Raw genomic sequence first — 18548 nt, 5'->3', positions numbered from 1 at the left:
GTTATGCAACATGTGTATCAATACTACTTTGTTTCAAATTGGCAAGTTATACGGTTTTCGAATAAATAGCAATAATTTCTTTCAAAAGTCGACATTGCAATTTTCAAAAACAGTTCTGGGTGAAAGAAAAGTTAGCACTGTTTTGAGGTAAGTACAAGACTTATAGTTCCAGTCCCCGGGGATTAGAATGTCCACAGGTTGGAGTTTAAGTTAACCCCAAACACGCACCACCAGCAACACAGGCCGGCTGGGTGCAGAGGTCAAAGTTGAGGTAGATTTAATATGGGCTCCTATGGAGACTGGGGGTACTCGGAATCAGGCCTGCTTGCAGATAAGTACCAGCATTTTCGGAGGGCCGACCTGGGGGGTTTAGAGAAGCATCGGGGAGCCCACAGGTCAGTATCAAACACACACCCTCAGTGGTACAGGGGTGGCTGGGTGCAGGGTACAAACACAGCGTCTGGCTCCCAATGCTTTTCAATAGGGGGACCCTGGGTTCACAAAAGATGCTGCAGACTAAGTCCAGGGTGTCGGTTCCAGAAAACCAAAGGCTGGAGAGGGAGGAGGGCCGCCTGCTGGACCAGTGGTCGAATTCCCCAAGGCCAGGGGGCTGCGGCTGCGGGTGCAGTGGTACCTTTGGGCATCGAGTATCTTCGTCCGGTTCTCTGGCGGTCGGGTTGGGGGTCCTCCGCATTAGGCTGCACATGTCGTAGTGTTGGACAGGAGGGGTCAGCCCAGGGTGGACACTAGGTTGGAATTGCCTGGGGATCTGCTCTAGTCAGTTTGGCCACCTGGACACGGGCCGTGGGCATCGAGTGCAGAGTGGGCAGGACTTGTGGATCTGGGGTGCTTCTGGAGTCCTTTGTTGGTGTTTCTTTCTGGACAGGGTCACTGTCCACTGGAGTTCTTGGTCCTCTGCGGTGCAGGCAGTCCTTTTGAGGCTTTTAAGAGGTTGCTGGTCCTGCAGGATGTGTCGCCTTTTGGTTGCATGGCTTCAGACAGGCCTGTAGGGCTGGGGCCAAGTCAGTTGGTGTCTTTGGTCTTCTCTGCTGGAGGTCAGCTTAGTAGTCCTTCTTTCTTCTTGTCGTCTTCTTGAGGTTGTAGGAATCTGGCGAGCTAAGTTCAGGGGAGCCCTTAAATTCTGGATTTAGGGGCATTACAAGGGGTCAAAGGGCAGTAGCCAATGGCTACTGTCCCTGAGGGTGACTACACCCTTTCCGGTGTCCACTCCCTTTGGGGAGGGGGACACAGATCTAACCCTATGGGTTCCTGTCCTCCAAACCAAGATGGAGGATTTTCCAAGGTTGGGGTCACTTCACCTTAGGGGTGGTCCAAGCTGAAGTGGTCACTCTCTCTTGTTTTTCCTAACTTTCCCACCAGACTTGCCTCAAAAAGTGGGGCTTTGTCCGTGGGGTGGACATCTCCATTAGCTAGAGTTTCATGGGGCACTATAACAAGAGGCCTGAGGATTTGAGGCTCACCGCCAGGTGTTACAGTTCCTGCAGGGGGGAGGTGTGAAGCATCTCCACCCAGTGCAGGCTTTGTTTCTGGCACAAAGGTTTTCACTCCATGTGGTCAGAAACTCGTCTGAAAGTGGCAGGCTGGCACAGACTGGTCAGTCCTGCACTAGCAGTTTGGCTAAAATACAGGGGCATCTCTAAGATGCCCTCTGGGTGCATTTTTCAATAAATCCAACACTGGCATCAGTGTGGGTTTATTGTGCTGAGAAGTTTGATACCAAACTTCTCAGACTTCAGTGAAGCCATTATGGAGCTGAGGAGTTCGTAATGACAAACTCCCAGTCCATATACTCAGTATGGTCACACTGCACTTAGTGTGTAAGAATGGACTTAGACACTGTAGGGGCATATTGCTCATGCAACTATGCCCTCACCTGTGGTATAGTGCACTCTGCCTTAGGGCGGTAAGGCCTGCTAAAGGGGTGACTTACCCATGCCACAGGCAGAGGTTTGTGGATATTGCACCCTGAGAGGGGTGCCATGTCGACTTTGTCTTTTACTCCCCACAAGCACACACAAGCTTTAATGTCGGTGTGCATGGGCTTGGTGAAGGGTCCCCCAGGGTGGCATAAAACATGCTGCGGCCCTTGGGGCCCTTCCCTGGCCACAGGGCCCTTGGTACCATGGGTACCTTTTACAAGGTCGTTAACTGTGTTCCAAGGGTGGGCCAATTGTGGGAAGAATAGTACAGTTTGGGTAAAGAACACTGGGGCTGGGGTCTGGTTAGCAGGATCCCAGCACACTCAGTCAAGTCAGCATCAATATTGGGCAACAAGTGTGTGTGTGGGGGGGGGGTAAACATGGCAAAAAGGGGCACTTTCCTGCAGTACCTAAGTACCATATATTAAGGACTTATATAGGGGCACCAATATGCCAATTGTGGGGTGTGCATAGTTCTAGGTAACCAAATTTAGGGGGGAGAAAGCACAATCACTGGGGTCATGGTTAGCATGATCCCAGTGAAAACAGTCAAAGCACACAGATAGCAGGCAAATAGTGGGGGCATCCATGCCAAAAATCGGGTACTTTACTTCAGTAGGCACCCAGGGCATGGGTTACTAAGAAGAGGACAGCAGCACAGATTGTGCCACCCACAGATTGTCCCACCCTCAAGGTCCATGACTCCAGATGCACCCATTGCAATCCCAGGAAGCTAAACATCTCTGAAAAGTAGACAAAATTCTGAATTCAACAAGGGGTGATTGTGTAGATCCCACAAGGTTTTCCTACGGAAAATAACAGCTAAAATGAAAAAAGATTGAAATCGAGATAAAAAAACAGCCATTTTACTCCACGTTTTACTCTGTAACTTTTTCCTGCCGTGTCAGAATTTCAAAAGTAATATACTGTTACGTCTGCTGGACTTTTCTGGTTGCGGGGATATATTGGGCTAGTAGGTTCATCAAGAACCCTAGGTACCCAGAGCCAATAACTGAGCTGCACCTTGCGGAGGTTTTTCAGTGTGTACTGGGCATACAGTAAATTATTTGGTAAAATATAAAGAGTCAAAAATAGGTATCAAGGAAACCTTTGTATTTCCAAAATGGGCACAAGATAAGGTGTTGAGAAGCAGTGGCTATTTGCACATTTCTGAATTCCAGGGTCCCCATACTAGCATGGGAATTACAGGGCGTTTCTCAAAGGGACATTTTTTTACACACTGTCTTACATTTGGAAGGAACAAATGTAGAAAAAGACCAGGGGCAATAACACTTGTTCTTCTATTCTGTGTTCCCCCATGTCCCCCGATAAAAATGGTACCTCACTTGTGTGGGTAGGCCTAATGCCTGCAACAGGAAACGCAACATGGACACATCACATTTTCCAAAAGAAAACTGACCTGTTTTTTGCAAAGTGCCTAGCTGTAGATTTAGGCATTTAGTTCAGCCAGCACCCAGGGAAATCTACCAAACCTGGACATTTTTTAAAACTAGGCACCTAGGGGAATTCAGAATGGGGTGACTTGTGGGGCTCTCACCAGGTTCTGTTACCCAGAATTCTTTGGAAATTAAAAAATTTGGCAAAAAAATACTTTTTCCTCACATTTCAATGATGGAAAGTTCAGGAATCTAAGAGGAGCCACACATTTCCTTCCACCCAGTGTTCCCCCAAGTCTCCCGATAAAAATGGTACCTCACTTGTGTGGGTAGGCCTAGTGCCCCCGACAGGAAATGCCCCAAAACACAACGTGGACACAGCACATTTTCCTAGAGAAAACTGACCTGTTTTTTGCAAAGCTGTGGATTTTAGCCTCTAGCTCAGCCAGCACCTAGGCAAACCCACCAAACCTGGACTTTTCTAAAAACTAGACACCTAGGGAAATTCAGAATGGGGTGACTTGGGTCTCACAAGGTTCTTTTACCCAGAATCCATTGCAAACCTCAAAATTTGGCAAAGAAAACACCTTTTCCTTACATTTCGGTGATGGAAAGTTCTGGAATCTAAGACGAGCCACAAATTTCCTTCCACCCAGTGTTCCCCTAAGTCTCCCGATTAAAAATGGTACCTCACTTGTGTGGGTGGCCCAGGTGCATGCAACAGGAAAAGGCCAAAAATGTGTAGAGATGGAGGGGATAGCACAGAGAGTTGATAAGCACAATTTTTTCTTTTATACATTTTGAGACTGACTCTGCTTTGGAGACCCACACAAGTGAGGTATCATTTTACTTGTGAGACTGAGGGGAATGCTGGGTCGTAGGAAATGTGTGGCGGCGCAGTGATTCTACAAAGGAAAGTGAAGAAAATATGCTTTTTGGGGGGATCCACGCAAGCCACACCTCCCTGGACTCCTCTGGGTGTCTAGTTTAAAAAAATGTCTGGGTTTCCCTAGATGAAGGCCGCACCTAGAACCAAAAACGCAGGTGGCCCCCTCCAGGAAAAAGAGGTAGTTTTGAAACAGATCATTTTGATGTATCCATATTCTTCTGTGATGTTGCAAATACTAAAATTGTGAAAAGAAATGCACTTAGGTTATGTTAAAAGGACCCCTCACACACCAACCAAGTTGGTGGCATGCTTCATCATCGGGGTCCCACCCGAGACACCTAGCACGTCACGGGTGTGATTACAGCAGAGCAGGTTTTTGCATTTTTTCCACACATACTGGTTGGATTTGGCATGAGGGTGAGTGATGGTTCAGTAGATCAAATTTTATTAACAAGAGATTTCATAAAAATGAAATGCACTGTTAATAACTGAAAGGCCAAAAAACGGAACCAATGACTCACAGCTCGTGAGCTGCAAAGCCGTGTCAAGGCACCAACCGCTTTACAGTCCATTCGCACACCTTTCCTACATGACATTCTCAAGACCATTCACACTGCCAGCCGTCGGCCCGGCACATTACAACACTCGCATCCACAGACAGCGTCATTCAAGGGCCCATCACTTTCATACGCCCACATGCCTGATACAGCAAACACACCAGCTGATGGGGGTGTGTGGACTGGCGTTTGGCTGGCAGTGTGTTGCAGTGGCCAACAAGTCACTATTTACACCGCCAGCCAAGCGCCACTCCACGCACACCGCCAGCCAAGCGCCACTCCACGCACACCGCCAGCCAAGCGCCACTCCACGCACACCGCCATCACTTGTTTGTTTTTTAAACAACAAAGAAACCACTAACTAATTATAAGTAAGTACAAAACTACAAACACAAAAGCTCTAACTAAATACATGACAGTAATGCCAACCGTGAAACTGAACATATGAAAATATAAAATAGGCAGTTTACGCTCACGGTATTTCCCAAAAGTTCTTTCTGGTGTGGTAACTCCTGAAACAGACGGCCACACTCAGCCCAGGTGTTGAAGGGCAATCGGGGCAGTACATCCGAGTCTCCCTCTGAATACCTCATCGGGCACAGACTCTACATTTCTTCACAGAAAAGTCTTTTTTTGGGAGTGGGAGGAATCTGATCAGGAAAGTGGTCATCTTTCAATCTAGCCACATCCTCCACCACTGCTACTCTAGGAACTCTTGCATGGTCCACCGCAACACAGCTCTCTCACTGACTCCTGAAATGTAACAAATTTCATCCTTGACTCGGGAACAATCCTTAAACACTGTAGGAGGCTGAACTGGCTTGTAGTGAGTACCAAGGGGTACTTACACCTTGCACCAGGCCCAGGTATCCCTTATTAGTGTATAGGGTGTCTAGCAGCTTAGGCTGATAGATAATGGTAGCTTAGCAGAGCAGTTTAGGCTGAACTAGGAGACGAGTGAAGCTCCTACTGTACCACTAGTGTCACTTGCACAATATCATGAGAAAACACAATACACAGATATACTAAAAATAAAGGTACTTTATTTTTATGACAATATGCCAAAGTATCTCAGAGTGTACCCTCAGTATGAGGATAGCAAATATACACAAGATATATGTACACAATACCAAAAATATGCAGTATAGTCTTAGAAAACAGTGCAAACAATGTATAGTTACAATAGGATGCAATGGGGACACATAGGGATAGGGGCAACACAAACCATATACTCCAAAAGTGGAATGCGAACCACGAATGGACCCCAAACCTATGTGACCTTGTAGAGGGTCGCTGGGACTATTAGAAAATAGTGAGGGTTAGAAAAATAGCCCACCCCAAGACCCTGAAAAGTGAGTGCAAAGTGCACTAAAGTTCCCCAAAGGACAAAGAAGTCGTGATAGGGGAATTCTGCAGGAAAGACACAAATCAGCAATGCAACAACAATGGATTTCCAGTCGAGGGTACCTGTGGAACAAGGGGACCAAGTCCAAAAGTCACAAGCAAGTCGGAGATGGGCAGATGCCCAGGAAATGCCAGCTGTGGGTGCAAAGAAGCTGCTACTGGACAGTAGAAGCTGAGGATTCTGCAGGAACGACAAGGGCTAGAGACTTCCCCTTTGGAGGATGGATCCCCCACGCCGTGGAGAGTCGTGCAGAAGTGTTTTCCCGCCGAAAGACCGCCAACAAGCCTTGCTAGCTGCAAATCGTGCGGTTAGGGTTTTTGGATGCTGCTGTGGCCCAGGAGGGACCAGGATGTCGCCAATTGCGTCTGGGGACAGAGGGGGCGTCGAGCAAGACAAGGAGCCCTCTCAGAAGTAGGCAGCACCCGCAGAAGTGCCGGAACAGGCACTACGAAGAGGAGTGAAACGGTGCTCACCCGAAGTTGCACAAAGGAGTCCCACGCCGCTGGAGGACAACTTAGAAAGTCGTGCAATGCAGGTTAGAGTGCAGTGGACCCAGGCTTGGCTGTGCACAAAGGATTTCCGCCGGAAGTGCACAGAGGCCGGAGTAGCTGCAAAAGTCGCGGTTCCCAGCAATGCAGTCTGGCGTGGGGAGGCAAGGACTTACCTCCACCAAACTTGGACTGAAGAGTCACTGGACTGTAGGAGTCACTTGGACACTGTTGCTGGATTCAAGGGACCTCGCTCGTCGTGCTGAGAGGAGACCCAGGGGACCGGTGATGCAGTTCTTTGGTGCCTGCGGTAGCAGGGGGAAGATTCCGTCGACCCACGGGAGATTTCTTCGGAGCTTCTAGTGCTGAGAGGAGGCAGACTACCCCCACAGCATGCACCACCAGGAAAATAGTCGAGAAGGCGGCAGGATCAGCGTTACAGAGTTGCAGTAGTCGTCTTAGCTACTTTGTTGCAGTTTTGCAGGCTTCCAGCGCGGTCAGCAGTCGATTCCTTGGCAGAAGGTGAAGAGAGAGATGCAGAGGAACTCTGATGAGCTCTTGCATTCGTTATCTAAGGAAATCCCCAAAGCAGAGACCCTAAATAGCCAGAAAAGAGGGTTTGGCTACTTAGGAGAGAGGATAGGCTAGCAACACCTGAAGGAGCCTATCAGAAGGAGTCTCTGACCTCACCTGCTGGCCCTGGCCACTCAGAGCAGTCCAGTGTGCCAGCAGCACCTCTGTTTCCAAGATGGCAGAGGTCTGGAGCACACTGGAGGAGCTCTGGGCACCTCCCAGGGGAGGTGCAGGTCAGGGGAGTGGTCACTCCCCTTTCCTTTGTCCAGTTTCGCGCCAGAGCAGGGCTGAGGGGTCCCTGAACCAGTGTAGACTGGCTTATGCAGAAATGGGCACCATCTGTGCCCATGAAAGCATTTCCAGAGGCTGGGGGAGGCTACTCCTCCCCTGCCTTCACACCATTTTCCAAAGGGAGAGGGTGTAACACCCTCTCTCTGAGGAAGTCTTTTGTTCTGCCATCCTGGGCCAGGCCTGGCTGGACCCCAGGAGGGCAGAAACCTGTCTGAGGGGTTGGCAGCAGCAGCAGCTGCAGTGAAACCCCTGAAAAGGCAGTTTGGCAGTACCAGGGTCTGTGCTATAGACCACTGGGATCATGGGATTGTGCCAACCATGCCAGGATGGCATAGAGGGGGCAATTCCATGATCATAGACATGTTACATGGCCATATTCGGAGTTACCATTGTGAAGCTACACATAGGTAGTGACCTATGTGTAGTGCACGCGTGTAATGGTGTCCCCGCACTCACAAAGTCCGGGGAATTTGCCCTGAACAATGTGGGGGCACCTTGGCTAGTGCCAGGGTGCCCACACACTAAATAACTTTGCCCCTAACCTTTACCAGGTAAAGGTTAGACATATAGGTGACTTATAAGTTACTTAAGTGCAGTGAAAATGGCTGTGAAATAATGTAAGCATTATTTCACTCAGGCTGCAGTGGCAGGCCTGTGTAAGAATTGTCAGAGCTCCCTATGGGTGGCAAAAGAAATGCTGCAGCTCATAGGGATCTCCTGGAACCCCAATACCCTGGGTACCTCAGTACCATATACTAGGGAATTATAAGGGTGTTCCAGTATGCCAATGTGAATTGGTGAAATTGGTCACTAGCCTGTTAGTGACAATTTGTACAGAGAGAGCATAACCACTGAGGTTCTGGTTAGCAGAGCCTCAGTGAGACAGTTAGGCACCACGCAGGGAACACATACATATAGGCCACAAACTTATGAGCACTGGGGTCCTGACTAGCAGGGTCCCAGTGACACATAACAAACGTACTGAAAACATATGGTTTTCACTATGAGCACTGGGCCCTGGCTAGCAGGATCCCAGTGAGACAGTGAAAACACCCTGACATACACTCACAAACAGGCCAAAAGTGGGGGTAACAAGGCTAGAAAGAGGCTACTTTCTCACAAACACAATAAAAGTATTAAAAGTTGCTAGATTAAACAAATGAATCGCTAACTTTTTATACCAAACGTAAGACTTACGAACTGCAGTGTAGTGTTCCAACCTCTGATCTACTCTATCAACACCACCCATGTGCTTATTGTAGTCTAATATGCACACGTTTGCACACTTCAGCAACTTGACCCCAAACAGCCACAGGTGAAGTACTCTCATCATGGATGGTAGTTAGCATGTACACATTCCTCCTGTCTACAAATTTCAGAGCTAGCAGCTCATCATTTCTCAAGGCACTGCACTGTCCCCGCTCAAGTTTTTTTACAGACAAGCTCTCTTGGATAGTCTTTCCGGTTAGAGCGGATTGTGCCACAAGCAACAGTGTCCACTCCAAACAAGTCCTTGAACAACTGAACTCCAGTAATTAAGTTATCTTCATACAAATGGTGACCTTTGTTAAACTGTCGTCTACCAAGTTCCCTCACAATTTTCGCACCAACTCCAAAAGTGGGTGGACAATCAGGGGGTTCAATACTGGAATCCCTACCAGTGTAGACCCGGAAATTATAAACATATCCTGTACTACTTTCAGACAGCATATGCAATTTAATTCCATACTGTGCCCTTTTGCTAGGAATGTTCTGCCTAAAAACCAAACTACCCTGGAACAGGAACAAAGACTCGTCCACACTTAATTCTTTGCCTGGAGCATAGACCTCTGAAAACCGATCTACAAGGTGATCAAGGACAGGCCTAATCTTAAAAAGACTGTCACAATCAGGATGATCTTGTGGCAAGGCTAAAGCATTGTCAACAAAATAAGCATCCAAAGAAGAAGCAAATACCGATTATGAGTCATGGTTGCAGGAAACATAGGTGTTGGCATCAAGGGACAAATAGACCAATAAGAAGTCAATGACAGATTCCTTATCAATCCCATCAAAAAGTTAAACCCAAGAACTTTTTCATCTCTTCCAGATTTGTGGGAATCCACTGGGTAGCTCTAGACTGAGGCCTAAGTCTGGCAGCGTTGTCCCTCAAATACTGCTCCGCATTCAAATTAGTCTGCTCAACAATCTCTTCCAAAAATACATCGTCCAAAAACAACTGAAAGAAATTGACAGGCAAAAAGTTTTCTGTATTTACTCTACACCCTGGGAGACCAGTAAAGGCAGGCAACTGTGGCTGCTCCATGTTTGGGGCAACCCAGAGTTCAGGTCTTCCAATGAGAAGCCTTTCAGCCGCTGGCTGCTACACTGTTGGGGCGTCAGTGTCCTCCTCTAAAACAGGCCCTTCATCTGCAGAGAGAGTGGCTTCCTCATCAGAAGACTCCTCTGGGGCAGAAACCTTACTGCCAGAATCTCTCTCTTCCTCCTCTGCCTCGGGTGCATAGCCAATCTCATAACCATGATCAGAAGACGACAGAAAAGCATACTAACAACCTGCTGAGCGGTCACCCTGGGCTAGCTATGATCCTTTCTTAGAAAAGTAACTTGACAAATGCACCAACAACAACCCGCACTGTCTAAAATAAGTAATAAACAAAGTGTGGCTTTATCACAAAGAGTTATGTATTTAAAAACTATACCACTCACTTGCTTGAAAAAGCTAGACTCACCATCAACTAATCTGCACAGACGCAGCAATCACCAATGATATCCCACTAAAAAAAAAAAAAAAAAAAAGGAAATTAGACAAAAGACAACACAAATATCATTGTGCAAAAATCTAAGGACAATTTCACACACAATCCTACAAACGTCATTCATGCATGGCAGCAATACTCATTTGGAGTAAATTTATTTACTTACCTAAAACATGCAACTACGCAAAACCACAGGTAAACCACTGCCAAAACCGCAACGAGCCACAGCAAAGGAAGCAAAAGCTTTGAACTAGAACAAAAAGGAGAAATAAACTGTTATAATCACAAATGCAAATACTTCACCAGTTGACAAACACCCGCCACCAAACATTTAGAAATTTTCCCTGGTGTTTAGTGGTCTCTGCCCAGATGGGCCTTTAAAAACTAGGCCGATCTGCCCCCAAGGGGGCAGAAATGGCCACCAGTACTGTGTTGAATCCCTTGCCCAAGGGGCCACCCCCCACACAGGATCCCTGGTGCAAAGTGGATTCTGCCCCCTTGGGGGCATATGGGCCTAAAAAAAAAAAAGCTGATCTGCCCCCAAGGACGACAGAACTGCCCAACAGTGCATTGCACCCTTTGGGGGGAGGGGGGTGACCGTTATCAAAGGGGGCACCCCTCCAAACACAAAAAAAACAAAGCAACAAGAAAAATCCCTGGCATCTTGGGGGCAGATGCTCCTAAAAAAGGAGAAGTGCCCAACAGTGTTTTTCCCCCTCTGAGGTGGGGGGGGGGCAACCCTTGCCTAAGAGGCCACCTCCCCCTACAAAACAAACAAAGCGCAAACCATCCCTGGCGTCACTGTGGCTTCTGTCTCTCCCCCCCCCCCACAAAAACAATCTGCCACCCCCTCTTCCCCCCCCCAAGAGTGGCAGAAACGGCAAAAAACATTATGCCCCTTTAGGGAGGTGTCCCTTGCCCAAGGAGCCACACCCCACACAAAAAAACACACACATACACAAACAAAATCCCTGGTGCCTAGTGGATTCTGCCCCCCTTGGCGCTGACGTCATTAGATCGGGATTGACGGGGTTGGAGGGGGAAGCAATTCCCCTTCCAGCCCAGCCCTGGGGGGTGGGAGGGTGGCCCTCGGGAGGTGTAGGAGGGAGAAGTGACCGCCCCAGCCAGGACCACCCCTAGGGTATCCAGAGCCGAGGTGTTCCCCCCCCCCCCCCTCCCAGCAGAATCCTCCATCTTGGTTTGGAGGACAGGAACCAATAGGATTAGGTTTGTGCCCCCCTCCACCCCCCCAAAAGGGAGTGGGCACAAGGAGGGTGTAGCCACCCTCCGGGACAGTAGCTATTGGATACTGCCCTCTGACCCCTAAAACGCCCCTAAATCTAGGATTTCAGGGCCTCCCTGAACCCAGCTCACAAGATTCTTGGTGACCTAACAAGAAAGAAGAAGGACTGATTAGCTGAACCCCAGCAGAGAAGGAAGAAAGACAACAACTGACTCGGCCCCAGCCCTACCGGCCTGTCTCCTGCTTCAAAGAACCTGCAAAAGAATAGCGACGCATCCAGCGGGACCAGCGACCTCTGCCAAGCTCCAGAGGACTGCCCTGCACTCGAAAGGACCAAGAACTCCTGTGGACAGTGGCCCTGTTCAAGAAGAAACAACAACCAAGGACTCCAGCACCACTCCGAATGTGTGAGTCCTGACCACTCTGCACCCGACGCCCATGGCCGTGTCCAGGTGGCTCAACCAGGATCCCCAGGCGATTGTGAGCAAGTGCCCACCATAGGTTGACCTTTCTACCCCTCCACGATGATGCCTGCAGAGGGAATCCTGAGGACCCACTTGACCGCAAAGCTCCGAACGAAGATAACCGATGCCTAAAAAGACCACTGCACCTGCAGCCCCCAGGCCTTGGAGAACCCGACCTCTGGTGCAACAGCATCCACCAGGCAGCCCCTTCTCCCTGTCCAATGTGTGGTTTGCCCGAGATGACCTCCTGGACCTCGCCTGCAGACTCTGAGTGACCCTTGGGATCCCCTTATAGAGGATCATTGGAGACCAGCCATCTTGTTTCCACCCTCCACCTGTCAGCCCAGTGATGCCGAGGGTGCGTGTTTGGTGCCTACTTGTGGGCCCCCAGTGCTCCTCTAAACCTCCCAGGTCTGCCCTCCGAAGAAGCAGGTACTTACCTGCCTGCAGATCTGAATCCGAGTGCCCCCTGTCTCCGTAAGTGCCCACATTAAATTTGCTTCACTTTTGACCTCTGCACCTGGCCGGCCCTGTGTTGCTGGTGTTGGGTGTTTGGGGTTAACCTGAACCCCCTGCGGTGGAATTCCTAACTCTCGGAGACTGGAACTGTAAGTCAAGTACTTGCCTGTAAATCGAATTAACATTTCTTCCCTCCAGGAACTGTTTCTGAAAATTGCACTCTGTCCATTTTTAAAACAGATTATTGCCAATATTTAAAAAACTGTACAACTTATTGGTTTCAAACAAAGTATTGTTGATATATGTGTGAAATGTGAATCTATTGTAGTACTTACCTGCAACTTGAATCTTGGGATTCTAGAAATAAATTAAGAAAATATATTTTTGCTATGTAAAAAACATTGGTCTGGAGTTAAGACATTGAGTGTGTGCTTCTTCTATTGCCTGTGTGTGTACAACAAATGCTTTGCACAACCCTCTGATTAGCCTAACTGCTCGACCACACTACCACAAAAGAGAGCATTCAAATTATCTACTTTAGCCTCTGTTAAGCCTCTGGGGAACCCCTGGACTCTGTGCACACTGTATCTCGTTTTGATGTAGTATATACAGAGTCAGCTTCCTACAAATATATATATTAGTATTATGATGAAAGTGGGTACAGTTTGGAGATGAGTGCTGAGAAAGGACTAACCCTGGATGTAGTTAAGGTGAGCTGAGAAAGGACTGAAATGTTACAAGGCCAGAGAACAATATAGGGCTTGACTAGAGGCATCATTGACACTCTTTGGGGCACATTCAAGGCACTTCTCCTTGAATCTCATAGTTCTCAGGTTTTCCCACAGCAGCAGTAAGTTGTTCAGTCCTGTTTTTCTCCTTTCATGTTTTGGTATTTTATTGGTTGCTGTTGCCATAAATGTATCACTATAAGTACAAGTGGGAAAGAAAGAGAAGTAGATGAGCAACTCACCTTTATCATGGGACAACCTGAGGTGTCTGTATTGGATGCATGACTGACTCCAGACATGGGTTCTGGACTCAGGTGGCTGTTCACCGGTGATACAGGGCAACCTGAGGAAGCAGCACTTTGTGAGGTTCATGCACATGATCTGAAGCAGCTCCAGTCTAGCGTCTTGAAGCACACTTTGACACTTCTCCAGTCAAAGTGTACCCATTGGCTTTATTGGACATTAGAATTACAGTTTATCTGTTTATAACACACTTCTCATACACACCCACAAATGATGCTCCGGATTACTCCTGCACATTAGGAATTCCAAAGGTGCAGTGTAGTGGAAGTTTAGGTTTGGTGCCGTCCACTGTCTCCAAAAACTGTTGAGTTGTGCACTCTATTTGATTTCTGTTGTTTTTTTGCAGCAACTGGGCTGTCTCATAATAATATCTTTAGGTAAGGCATGCTATGGAAACATTATGGACAGGAATGGTCTGTGGAGAACATGAGATCTCCATTTTGAGAAGCTGCACAGCGCTTCAGAATAGAGTGTTATGCTCCACCTCATAAACCCACCTGCTACTAGGCACTCGATAAGAACAGAGAGAAAGCCTTCCTCAGGCTCCAGAAGGAGTTACGCCCAGAGTACAGGGGAGCCAGGATTTGAACTTGTGTGTAACTCACTTCAAATTCTGGATTTATGGATCCCTGGAACCTGAACTTTGGACCAGAAGGCTGCAAACAAGCACCTGGTCAACAAGATTGACCCTCGCGGTCAGAGTTAAGGGCTGGAGGCCTCTCAGCCTTTGTTAGATTCAGTCAAGCTCATGCATGTGCACTTGTTTAGGTGGATTGTAGCTGCCAGGGTGGCCTGGTTTGATGTTTTAGTTGATGAATACAGTAGTGTTGGAACAGTTCTTGGTCCCCAGGGAATATAAGGTCATTAGGCCTCAGTTGTGTTAATTGGGTCCATTTACCTCTGATGTCCTAGGCCTGGCCTACTTCAAGATCCAAAAACTGAGCACCAGGTACCCTCCTTTAGCACTTCACCTCAGATTTGTGAGGTGAACAGTCCAAGGTTTACTGAGGGGGGTGGTGATGTGCTTTAGAGACCCCAAATTCACTAACTCACAGAATAGCCATTAATGAATTGACTTTCCATCCTGTGCTTGACCTCCGATTAAGAAAAGTACTTTATTCCACACACAATTAAATACTGCTCAGATCAACACAGTGTGATACCTGGATTTAGGCTAATTACTGTAGGATGGACAACACATTTTTCACAATGGTGTGACCACGTGCGTCGGTCCTTGAGCTCTCTGTGCTAATGTGCCTTTACAGCTATGTGGGGAGCTAAATGTATTTCAGGATGACATTACAAAAAGTTTGTCATGGGCAGAAGACCACTCTGCCGGGTTCTTTAGCTGGAAGGGAGGTGCAGCTGCTTTAACCACAGTGGTGCTGTTGTCAACGCCCTCCTGGCCCCGCCTTCTCTCAGCGACCGCTGCGGTTGTGCAGATCAGTGCTGGTTGGCCTAGGAGTAGTTGCACTCGCAGTAGCTGCTAACAAAAGCAAAAAGTAACCCCTGTCCAAATGAGAGGAGCCCACCCAGATGCCGCTTGCAGGGGGAGCTCTACTGACAGGGGAGGACATAGTCCAGTGGAGGATTGGAGTTGTCCATGAGAACCCATGCTCCACAATGCCAAGGATGCAACAAGGATAGATGGGCAAAGGTTGCAGGTGTGCACCCCACAGCACTCCACAATGTTGCAATGGAGAGGAATTGTTGCTTGCAGTTATTAGGCAGCATCCTGCTTTGGGAACTGTACGGGACCTGCAAGGTTATGAGCAGATCCAAAGCAGTGGAGCTCCTAGCTGTTTGTTTCAGTCTGCACTGGCAACATCACAGAACACTCTCGGGCCAGGAGGGAGCGCTGAAATAAGCATGAAGCCCAGATGGGGGCAGCCGGGGACACACTTAGCAAATGGGGTCTCAGGGGCACACAACAGGTTTGTGCTATCTCCCCTGGAGTTCACAATGTTGGTAATGCCTTGATGTTCTTCGCTTCGGTCCTCTGCTGGTCAGCGTCTTTTTTTTTTTTTTTTCCACTCAGTTGAGCAGGGCTCTTCTATCAAGTCTTCTTCTGCAGAAGCACCTATAGCGCTTCACTCTCAGCGGTAGGAGAAGACCTCTTCTTAAGACAGCTTCTCAGCACTTCCACCAGGACTCCTGAGACTCCAGGGCATGCCACAGACACCAGCTCCGGATCACAGAAGCATCTTTGACACCCTGCAGAGGTGTTGCCTCTGCAAGGATCACAGAATTCCTGGAACACTGACTGGTGCCAGTTTCAGCCCCATACTTTTACTACATTTCCAGATTGAGTTTGTGGATTCCACATGCATGTTTATGTGGCCTTGTATGGTTCTGCCACTGGGCTTATTCCCACCAAACATGCCAAGCCGCAGCCTTTCCCTTCAAATGTCACCAATAAGAAGGGGTGGGCATGGAAGTCTGCAGTAAGAGAAATCCAAAGCGTTGGCAGTAAGGAGGGAGGGGCCTTTACACCACCATTGGTTGACCTGCAAGAGGTAACGCCACTAGGGAAATAAGGAGCAGCCACGAGACACAAACTATCTGTGCACTGTAAAAGCCATCATCCCACCTAGTTAAATTATAGGTATTGTTGTCTGAACTAAGTGTAAACAAATTGTATAATGGAGTTCAATGATGTATTTTTGTGTTCATCTTTTAAAATTAATATCAACATTCTTTTTCCAGCGAGGTCCATGAACATAAAGTTCCATTTAATTAGATAAGATATCATGGCATGGGCTGAAATATCAAAAGTATGTAACCGGGCCCTCTGTCTCCTGCCTTCCCACAGGCCAGAGTTTGGCAAAGTCGGCAATATACGTCACCTGTGTGTCAGGCTACCTCCAGCCTCCATCTGGTCCGTGAATCACACACAGGAATTCCAAAATGGATTCCTGTGTTCCATAAGGTAACCGTAGCCCCTGCACTCCATGCTTATGGCCACATACATGCAGTCAACAGAAACTGGTGGCATCCAGGCCCAGCTATATGTACCAACAAACTAGATACTGGGGACTGGCACACAAGTTTAAACAGGAGAGACCGATAGGATTGCAGCCATAATCAATAATGTAGGGGTACACTTGGTGTGACCAACCAAACCACAGAGCCCAACCCTTATCCCAAACCAGTTTACAGTGTACATACATGCAAGCATGATTGTCATGTGTACCAAGGCCGAAGAAGTAGGCTTCACCAGAGACTTGATACTTCATAGTTTAGGACAGGGCTGCATGCTCCAGAGTGGTGCATGGGATATATTGCACAGATGTGTTCTGCTTAAACAGTAGCTTTGGATCTATCATCAGTCTTCTTGTGAATGTGGGTGCCAGAGCCTTGTGATGACTGAGGCTGTGATTGTGGGGAAGTAAATTGTTAAAGAGGGTAAATCTACAACCAAAATCAGTTTGAACACTGGTTGCAAAATGTGGTTAAGCATCCTTGATATGTGCTTTCAAAAGAAAGTGACCGCCTGACACGCTTTGTACATTTTTGTTTTGTTAGACGTACATTAGTGACTGTGAGCAACATTGTTTTATTTCCTTGATGTGTATCATTGGAGATGTGTGAGTTGTTTTCCTTTTCTCATTCTTTTCCATTTTGTTGTGGGTGTGTGCGTTGTATACTTTGAGTATTTGGTGTACTTTAAAAGTAATTATGTTCTCCTTAAAATAAAGAGCTGTAGTATTAGCATGTAAATAATATAGACAATAACAAGCTTGTTTAAAACGTTCAGTGAAACTAGTTAGTTTTATTTGCATTTACATAAAAGCAACCATCAGATTATCTTTATTTTATTAATAAGAAAAAAGCCAAAAAACTAAAAGCAAGAGTGAAGCTGAACGTGTGTTACTGACCAGGCAGCTGACACGCTGAATGCATCGAAAGAACTGAACCCTGGACTAAACCAGTGCTTGCAGAATATGGTCAATTAATCTACTTGGGTTGTAATATCTGTATTAAGTGAACATAGTACTCATGCTTGGATGTTACTGATCAAAAGAATGACTTCTAAAAAATGTAATTGTGCTAATTGGTGTTGTCAATAAAAAATGATTTTCAATGTTACCTTTTGTATCCATAGTCAATGATGGAATGAGGGTTATCTGTTCTCAACAATGAAATGCAAATGCATAATGGCGTTTGTGCAGATCAAACTGAATGGTGGGATTAGTCCATAATAATAACATTGACCATTAAACTGTGTGTGTATTTCATAAGAAATCATTTGTTTTGAGTTGCGTTGTTATGTTGGGAGTCATTTCAAAGCTGATTCACAATGTGAGTGTGCTCCCGGCTCCTCCTGGCCTTGCTTGTGCTGATAGTGGTTTGCTGAAACTGTTCATCTTCAGCTTTCTACCTCCTAAACCCGCATGTGTTCTCTTTTGCAGGCGAGACGATGCAGGATCTGGATACATGTCTTCTTGCAGAGCCCTGGAAGTCTGTCTCCTTTGGCAGCTCTCGCTTCATGGCCAAGGCCTGCTTCACAGATACTGGCTACGCTCTGCTCGTCTCGGACCTCAGCAGTGCGTGGTATGAGCAAGCAGATGCTCTGGTGGTCCAGGCACGATCCCAGGTAAGAAGAATATCGATTGTATGTACAGGAAGAATTGTGTATAGAATGCGGGGATGTAACCCATAATGTGACTAGTATATGGTGGGGTTGTTCGATTTTGTGTGTGGTGTGCAATTTTTTCCATCTTTCCCTGTGTTTCTTCTGCAGCAATGCACCCATCCTTGTACGTCTGCATGAAGTAAACACTCCTGTTCCTGCCGTGGTTGTACGCACATTGCTGCTGAGGAAGTAATCTATGTATACACTGAAAGAGAAGGCACATGTGTAATTTATAGTTGTATGGCCCTTTGCCCCAAGTGAAAGATTGAAGATAGGCTAGAAAGGTATATGTTTAAACTTCCCCTCAGCTTTTAACAAAACTTGTTCTCAGAGAGTCGACACGTGAGGCTGTAGAGACCACAGAGTAGCAGAATCTTAAGCGACCTCCTTAAGGCCCTGTTTCCTTCACTGCCTTTTTA

General features: G+C 47.3%; 1 protein-coding gene across 1 annotated transcript in view; it reads left to right on the top strand.

The window, feature by feature from the left end:
* NHEJ1 (non-homologous end joining factor 1) overlaps positions 1-18548 on the top strand; it is a 563453-nt gene that overhangs the window by 8958 nt on the left and 535947 nt on the right. The window contains exon 2 of the mRNA XM_069227136.1: positions 17906-18090. Coding sequence (XP_069083237.1) covers positions 17914-18090 — 177 coding nt within the window. The 5' untranslated portion in view covers positions 17906-17913. The remainder of the gene's footprint in view (positions 1-17905; positions 18091-18548) is intronic.

The sequence above is a fragment of the Pleurodeles waltl genome, chromosome 3_2, assembly GCF_031143425.1.
Source record: "Pleurodeles waltl isolate 20211129_DDA chromosome 3_2, aPleWal1.hap1.20221129, whole genome shotgun sequence".
Lineage (NCBI taxonomy): Eukaryota > Metazoa > Chordata > Amphibia > Caudata > Salamandridae > Pleurodeles > Pleurodeles waltl.
Note: the sequence above shows the minus strand (reverse complement) of the source record. Positions and strands in the feature narration are given on the sequence as shown.